Below are 8,197 nucleotides of genomic sequence, written 5' to 3' on the forward strand. Positions count from 1 at the left end.
CTTTCAATCCCCAGCACCCGGAGTAGAGTACGAATAAGACTGTGACACAGCCTGTCCCAGACCCCAGGCACCAGCCCCCCATGGAAGGTCATCGCAGCAGGAAACAAGACTAATTCCCACACAAGTTCCTATCCCCCACCAACCAGTGTAGGGAAATTCTGACTGTAGCCAGCAGGGGGCACAGATATCACAATATGGGTGTGTCTGACAATCCAGAAACAAGCAAGGAAAATCTGCAACCAGTGATTGCCCATGGATTCATCCATTCCTTCTAACTTTCTGAACGTGTCATATTGTGTGTGTATGTGCACAGAGCCAGGAGAAGTTTTTCCTCACACACAACTTTTCTTCCAAGAAAAATATGCCAATGCAGCAACTCGGAAACATTTCACATCAGTTTCGCTCAATGAGTTGGGTAGAAAAAAGTAAACTTTTGGGGAAATTTTTAAAATGTTTCACGTTGTTGGGTCAAAATGACTGTTTCAAAGTTTCCTTTAATTCTGCGTTTAAAATAAAATCAAGAATGCTTTGAAATGCTTAAAATTAAAACAAACCATTTTTATTTGACCCAAAATGTTTTTTCCACCCCCCTTAACTTTTTGATTTGCTGAAATCATCAAAACATTTTGGGTTTGGTTCAACCCAAAACCAATTTTTCCCAAGAGTTTGGAACTGCCAGGAATAGGCAGGTTCCTTACTCCCCATCTGTGTGTGCTCTGCGTGTGTGTGACACAGAGATTGTACGTGAGGCCAGTATGAATCTGTCCTGATTCATGCCCCAGCCATCTTGTTAGTTACTATTGATTATCTGTATTGAAGTGGTGCCTGCTAGGCCAGATCAAGTACCAGGACCCCAGTGTACAGACAACCAATACAGGAAGACCCTGGCCCAGGAAGCCCTCTACTGGCAGAAAGAACCCAGGTGATCTGAGTTTCACGAGATTGTCCTAAGCTTAGTTCCCACTTCTCTGTTATCCCCTTCTACCACACAAGGGCTGCCTCTCCCCAACTCTCCTCAATCTCCTGACACCCCAAAACGAGCTGAGTTTGGCCCAATGGATTGTGGAGGCAGGGACGCTGGAGTCAGGACTCCTGGGCTCTATCCTCAGCTCTACCGCTCACCTGCTGTGTGACCTTGGGTAAGCCACTTCCTGCTTCGTGCCTCAGTTTCCCCAGCCACCCTTTATCTAGACTGGGACAGAGGGGCTGTCCCTCACTCTGGGCCTGTGCAGAACCTGGCATGCAGACTGGACAGCTCCCAGCACAAAGAGGCAGACCTTCAGCTGCCACTGTAATAGACCTAACAACAAGGCAAGTGGAAGCTCTACTAGATTCCTCCAGCCCCTGATTTTCCCTTCAGGTCTGTGGCTGGACTAAGGATTGATTCTCTCTGCTACTACTGCAACTCCTGTAGACACAGGCCCCATGGGGCTGCTACTGCTCCCTGCAGTGAATGCTCTGGGGACGGAGAGGGCAAGTGCAGGGTGCGGGGAGGAGGAAAAGGGTTTATCCTCTAGGGGGCGACTCTGATCACCCAGCCCGGAACTAAAGCATGGCCAGGTGCCTGCTGGGAACCAGGTAGGACTAGCCAGGCTCCGAGAATTCTCTCTGGCTGCTCCTGGCGCAGGAGGGGACATTCCCTGGCTGGCACCGGGCTCCTGAACCAGCAGCTGTGTGTGTGACAGAGAGGAGCCAGGCTGCCCCTCCCTGTGTGAAAGCTTGTCTTTGCAGCCTGTCGGGAAGCAGCCTCTCCAGTTCGCAGCAGCCTCACACCCCCACCTGCCTCCAGGAGAGGAGAAGGAGCAGAGAGCCAGGTCCAGAACCAGCAACCTCCAGTGGACCCCTGGGATGGGGCCTGCCGGGGTTAATGATGCCTGCTGGGTGGAGGGGGAGACGGCCGACCCCGGGGCACTCTGCCCCCGCTCCAGCGCAGAGGGCATTCCCGGGCTCAGCGCGGCAGAGACGACTCAGACAAAGTGGGGTCTGGCTAGGATTTTTTTGCCCACTCAAACAAAAGAGAAGTACAGCCTGTTCTCCGCACAGCACCATGACTCCACGCCAGGGGGCAGCTTCATCCCCACACTGCCCCAGGGGCATCATCATCCCTCCATTCCCCCCTCTGCTCTCCAGCCACAGACCCAGCCTTGGGGGAATCATCCTCAGAGAAATCCACCAGGCATCAATTTCTAGGCTCCCTTGTGGCCCCCAGTGCAGGGGAATCAGATCCCAGGTGGGTCACCCCCTGGAGATCCAAACTGCGCCCCAGTCTATTGATTCCCCTAAAATATCACCCCCTCTGTGCTCAGCCCACAGCACGAGGGCAGGGAAACAGGGTTGAAGCCCCCGGCACCTGCTCGCCAGCAGATCTGAGGTCCCTGCCTCCTAGTCAGCCCCTTCCACTGATTCTCAGTCACAGTGGCATAGCCCCACCGGAGTGTGGCCTGGGCTCAGAAGGGAGAGGGATCTGTTCTCTCCCCCCCACACACTTTGTGGCACCCTTATTTTCCCCCTCCACTAGCCCCAACTCACGCCTCACCCCCATAATTCAGCTCCCCGCCCTCCAAGTCTGCTCCTTCCAGTACAGATGGGAAGATGGACAACGGGGGACCCCACCTTATGACTCAGCTGCTCACCCCCCACAATTCCCTCCATGGCTCTACTGCCTCACCCTAGCAGGAGCAATTCCAGAGAAACGAGGGAGCTTGGGAGGCAGGGGGCTCCCTGCCACGGGGGAGAGGGGCTGGGCTCCACCTTCCTCCTACTGGGCAGGACCCTGCCCCCTCTCTGCATCCAGCCACCACTGCCGGTCCTTCTACTGCTGCTGGCAGAGCTCCACCCCCATGTGGAAACCCGGCCCCGCCCCTGTGGGAGCTGATCCCACAGGTGGACCCTGGAACTGGGGGCGTGGCAGCTGGCTGAGCACCAAGTCCCACCCCCTCCAGCAGCTGATGGCATACTCCCTGCACATGTTCCTGGAGCAAGGGGCAGGGCCACAAGCTGTGCTCCAAGCCACACCCCCAGCAGGATCCAATTCCCCCCCCCCCCAGGAACGGATCCCACAACTTGGGGGTGTACAAAGTGCCTGGAGTGGGGGGGAACGTGCCGAGCCCTGCCCCTGCAACAGGCTCCGCCCCTCTACGTCCAGCAGCTATTGCCGCACTCAGTACAGCTATAGGGTCCCTCTTCCTGGTGGGCTTGCTGCTGCAGGTGGCTGGGTCCGACCTCGAAGCCCTTGCCACACTGGCTGCAGATGTACAGGCGGTCAGCCCCGTTGGCACTGGCAGCGCTGGCATTGGCGTGGGTGCGCCGGTGTCGGATGATGTGGGAGCTGAGCCGGAAGCTCTTGCCGCACTCAGCGCAGATGTAGGGCTTCTCGCCGGTGTGGACGCGCCAGTGGTCCACCAGGTTGGAATGGTGGGTGAAGGCCTTGCCACACTCCGCACAGCCGTAGGGCTTTTCGCCGGTGTGGGTGCGCCGGTGGTTGACCAGGGTGGAGCTGCCGGAAAAGCGCTTGCCGCACTCGGAGCACTGGTAGGGCTTTTCGCCGGTGTGGGTGCGCCGGTGGCGAGCCAGGCAGGAGCTGCCTGTGAAGCGCTTGCCGCAGACGCCGCACTGGTAGGGGGTGACGCCGGTATGCGTGCGCCGGTGCAGATTGTAATTGGAGCTCTGGCTGAAAGCCTTGCCGCACTCGCCGCAGACATAGGGGCGCTCCCCGGTGTGGAAACGCTGGTGCTGCAGCAGGTTGGAGCTGGCGGTGAAGGCCTTGCCGCACTCCCCGCAGACATAGGGGCGCTCCCCGGTGTGGGTGCGCTGGTGCTTGGTAAGGGCCGAGCTCTGGGTGAAGCTGCGTCCGCACTCCCCACACGAGAAGGGCTTCTCGCCGGTGTGGATGATCTGGTGCTTCACCAGATTGGAGCGACGGCTGAAGCTCTTGCCGCACTCCATGCAAGTGTTGGTGCGCTCCGGCATCGGTGCCCTCGCCCTGCCCCCACCTCCCGGGGACGCCATCAGTTGCAGGACGGGCTGTGGGGGAGAGGCACGAAGGCATTAATTCAATTCCACGGAGCTAAGAATAGAGCCCCCGTCTCCTACCCCCATCCCAGAGCTGGGGATAGAACCCAGGCATCCTGACTCCCAGCCCCCACCCCCACCCCCACTGCCTTTCCAGAGCCAGGGATAGCAGGAGAGAGTCAGGAGACAATGAACCTTCTCCTGGCACTGCTGCCCCACCCTGGCCCTCCCCCATTCTCCTTTTCTCTCTCACTAACTGCAATCCCAACATTCCGCCCCCGGAACCCTCGGTCCCCCCCAACATTCCACCTCCGGAATCCTCGGTCCCCCCCAACATTCCGCCCCTCATTTACAGTGGCTGGTTGGGGGTAAGCTAGTGCCACTAAGGGGGATTATCTTGATAAGGGGATCCCCAGAATTCCTCCATCCCTGTAACCACAGAATTCCCCCCTCCCCGTCCAGCCCTGCCCTGTCCCAGGGAGCCCCAATTTAACCCCTCACTCCTCAACAGTTGAGCAAGCAATCTCTAAGGCACCAGCCCCCACCCACATCCAATCCCTTCGCCATGGTCCCTCTCAGGGGCTCAGGTGGTGAGGGAGGAACAGCGGCCCCCTCACCCTCCATGGTTACTCACCGAATTCCCCTCCACTGGGATCCTCAGCTTCTGCCCCTCGAGTTTGGGCTCCACCCGCACTTCCGAATCCACCACTGGCTCCTCCGCAGGCAGCGAGCGCTGGCGTGCCACTGATTCCAGCTGCGGGGCAGGGTTAGAGCAAAGGAACTGCTGCCTCGCATTGGCCCAGCCAGCCTCGCCCCCTGTCTCCCATCAGATCGGCCCCTATGTCAACCATCCCCCTCCTAGATGGGCCCAGCCAGCCCAGCACCCCTCCTCTCTCACCCCCCCCCAGGGTTGGCCCCGTGACCCCTTGGCCTATAGACATCCTGTCCCCAAATTCAGTCCAGTGAACCTCTCCTCTGCATTGACCCAGCCACCTCCCCCATCCCCCAGTCAGCCCCACTCATTGAATTTCCATTCGTGGAAACCCTCAGCTTCTGTACCTCAAACTCTTGGTCCTCTTCCTCCTCTGCCTTCACCCTTCTGATTACCAGCTCCTCTTCCTCCTCATCTCCCTCCTCCTCCTCCGACAGCTCCTCTGGGAAAGTGGCAGAGTCCAGCTAAGGGAAAGGCAAGTGGGGAGATTATTAAGCAGCATGGGAGGGGCACCCCAGCCTGGTCCCTCGGCACAAACTGGATCCAGCCAACAGGCACAGTTCAAACCCCCGCTTCCTGGTCCCAGGCAGGGCTGGGGGAGAGGCTGGAACTCCTCTCACTGACAGGCAGATAAGTGTTTAGTCCTAAAGGGGAAACTGAGGCACAAGATGAGGAGAATGAATTACTTAAGGTTCCAGTGCTGGGGACAGAACCCAGGAGTCCTGACTTCCAGTCCCCCCTGCTCTAACCCCACTGCCCTCCCAGAAACAGGGATAGAACCCAGGAGTCTTGACTCCCAGACCCCTTACCCCATGGGATAAGCCGTCTGAGCTCTGCTAGCTCCCCTTTAATACACTGCAGTAATTTGCCCTGCTCTTGGGGCATTTTCCCCCCAGTACAGAAACCGCTCAGCTATTTCCAGGTTAACATTCACCCCAATCTTTTCACAGGCCCAAGAGCTTTACTTGCTCTGGGGCAGCATGGAGGGGCTGTTTATATAGGGGTCCTTTGCCTGGCACTGCAATGCAGCCACCTCTGGGGTGGGGCACAGGGACTGTTTATACAGGGGTCCCTCCCCTGGTGCTGTGATGCAGCCACCTCTGGACTACGACACAGAGGCTGGTTATCAGTCACTAAGCAGTTTAACACAGGAAGCGTATCTAGCTCAGTGGGTCTCAAACTTTTTTTTTTATTAGCGACCCCTTCCACAGAGAACGCCTCTGAGTGCAACCCCCTTAGTAAATTAAACACACTTAAATATATTTAACATCATTATAAATGCCGGAGGCAAGCGAGGTTTGGGGTGGAGGTTGAGAGCTCGCGACCCCCACATGTAATAATCTCACAACCCCCTGAGGGGTCCGGACCCCCAGTTTGAGAACCCCTGATCTAGCTGAAACCACAGGAGGATGTACGAAGCACAGTGGGTGTGGATTGTTCCATGCACCTATATAAGACCTTGTCTCTGGGGAGAAGGTAAGAATACCACCCACTGAGCCTCCCCACCCTGCTCCACGCAGCACAGCACCCCCTAGCGGCACACGGGGACATTGGGGTCAGCACTGACCGTGAGGGGAGCGTGCCCCCTACTGAGCCCCCCTGCCTGCTGCACAGCACCCTTTAGCGGTGCACTGGGGTCAGCACTGAGAGGCTCAGCCGCTGCCCAGCAGCACAGCGCCCCCTAGTATCACGGGGAGGGGCACTTATCAGCATGTTAGTTACTCACGGAGTCCCCATCTGCTGGGATCCTCAACGTCTGCACCTGGAACTCCTGGTCGTCCTCCTCATCCTCTGGTTCCTCTTCCTCCTGCTGCAGCTCGGGCTGCCCGTCCAGAGGAGCGGGAGAGTTCCACTTTGGCGGAGAAGGGGACTGTGACTAAAGGGGGAGCATCAGAGGAGAAGGGGGACTCAGCAAGACAAGCTCCCACTCTAGACCCACACCAAATCCCTTCTGGATGTGGCAGGGCCCAGGATCCATTGCACGTATTCAAACAGCCCTGCCAGTAGGGAGGCAGGCTGCACCCCAGAGCTGGCTGCATATGTACAAAAGGTGGGAACAAGGTTAGGATAGGTCGCGGCACAGCCAGCCAGCCCCCTTCCCTCCAGACCTGGCCACCCCCCGCCAACCCCATAGCTCCGCCCTTGACCCAAATCCTGGACCCAATCAGTCACCCCCGTTCTTCACCCTGGACTAGTCCCTGGGGCCAATCAGCCAGTGACCATTCCTCCCCCCAGATCAGCCCCACAGCCCAGCCCTGCTGCCTCAGTCTCCCGCATGGGGCCCGCTGGATATAGACGCTTTCCCAGAGAGCAGAAGGGGAATCCCCAAGGACACAGTCCCTGCCCACCAGTCACTCACTGAATCCCCATCCATGGAGATCACCAGTCTGGGTCCCTCAGACTGAGAGCTCCCCTCCTGCTCCTCCATCTCGTCTTCCTCCTCCTCCATCGGGTCTGGAGACGGGGCCAAGTGCAGCTTTGGGAGAGGAAAATACACGGTAAAAAACAACTGCATGTGCCAAGTACCAGCCCTCACTCCCAAAGCCAGGGGTAGAACCCAGGCGTCCTGACCCCCAGCCCCAACCCACCAGACCCCACTCCCAGAGCCAGGGGTAGAACCCAGGCGTCCTGACCCCCAGCCCCAACCCACCAAACCCCACTCCCAGAGCCAGGGGTAGAACCCAGGAGTCCTGACCCCCAGCCCCAACCCACCAGACCCCACTCCCAGAGCCAGGGGTAGAACCCAGGAGTCCTGACCCCCACCCCTCCAAGAGAGCCAAGGTGTCCTGACATCTAACCCCCCCACGGCAGGGACCCGCCTTCCCACTGAGCCCGGGACCGTTCCCCACCTCTGCCCCCCAACAGCGCTGGAGCCGCCCCATCCGGGCCCATCCCCACCCTCCGGAGTCCTGCCCCCAGCAATCAGCTGTTCCCCCGCCCATCCCCCCACACGTGCTGCTGCCAGCCCCCCCGCCACGTTACCCCGCTGGCTCGGGGTGGGGGCTCCCCCTCCTAGGGACTCCGGAGGAAGTTGGGGCCGGTGCTGACTGCTTCCTGTGCCCCCCCCCTCCTCCTCCTCCTCCTCCCCCCCCCAGCCACCGCCACCCACTCACCGCGGGGGCGGGGGCAGGAGCGGGCTCCCCAGCTGGGCTCCCCGCCCTAGGGTGCGCCCCCGGCTCCAGCTCGCCCCGCGCTGCGGTCCCCGCGGGGAGGGGACCAGGGCGCGGAGACAACGTTATGGGGGGAGAGGATGCGGGGAGGGGGCGAGAAACCCGGGAGAATCTCCATAGTGATTGGCTGGGACAGGCCACCCCCCCCTGCAGCCCAGCTGCCATTGGCCGGGAGAGCAGCCGCAGACCGAGTGGATTGGGAGTGGAGAGAGACCCCATCCAGCAGCCAGCGCCTCACCGCACTGCCCGCCCCCACCTGGGAGGGGAACCCAGGAGTCCTGGCTCCCCACCCCCACACGCTGAT

At 59.5% G+C, this 8,197-nt stretch overlaps 1 protein-coding gene across 2 annotated transcripts; it reads right to left on the minus strand.

Annotated features, from left to right (window-relative positions):
- Window positions 1-221: 221 nt before the first annotated feature.
- On the minus strand, window positions 222-7,994 carry LOC120403173 (zinc finger protein 771-like). Of its 2 annotated transcripts, none has more exons than XM_039533998.1 (6): window positions 7,837-7,994; window positions 7,083-7,199; window positions 6,450-6,599; window positions 5,071-5,187; window positions 4,646-4,765; window positions 222-4,023 (listed from the first exon to the last, which is right to left on the minus strand). In XM_039533998.1, the coding sequence occupies exons 2-6, from the start codon at window positions 7,170-7,172 to the stop codon at window positions 3,136-3,138; spliced, it is 1,365 nt and encodes a 454-aa protein (XP_039389932.1). In that variant the 5' UTR covers window positions 7,173-7,199; window positions 7,837-7,994; the 3' UTR covers window positions 222-3,135. The 2 variants fall into 2 exon arrangements, with proteins under 2 accessions (XP_039389932.1, XP_039389933.1); XM_039533999.1 differs by lacking the exon at window positions 7,837-7,994 and adding an exon at window positions 7,706-7,735.
- Window positions 7,995-8,197: the final 203 nt, after the last annotated feature.

This window comes from Mauremys reevesii, linkage group 4 (assembly GCF_016161935.1).
Source record: "Mauremys reevesii isolate NIE-2019 linkage group 4, ASM1616193v1, whole genome shotgun sequence".
Classification (NCBI taxonomy): Eukaryota; Metazoa; Chordata; order Testudines; family Geoemydidae; genus Mauremys; species Mauremys reevesii.

What these genes read in the sequence shown, in the direction of transcription:
- LOC120403173 (XM_039533998.1), bottom strand. Translation starts at nt 7,172, where the DNA reads ATGGAGGAGGAGGAAGACGAGATGGAGGAGCAGGAGGGGAGCTCTCAG. An exon ending in AAGAGGACCAAGAGTTTGAG is followed by an intron (nt 4,766 to 5,070) that starts GTACAGAAGCTG and finishes CCTGCCCCGCAG; the next exon opens with CTGGAATCAGTGGCACGCCA. An exon ending in TCCCAGTGGAGGGGAATTCG is followed by an intron (nt 4,024 to 4,645) that starts GTGAGTAACCAT and finishes TCTCCCCCACAG; the next exon opens with CCCGTCCTGCAACTGATGGC.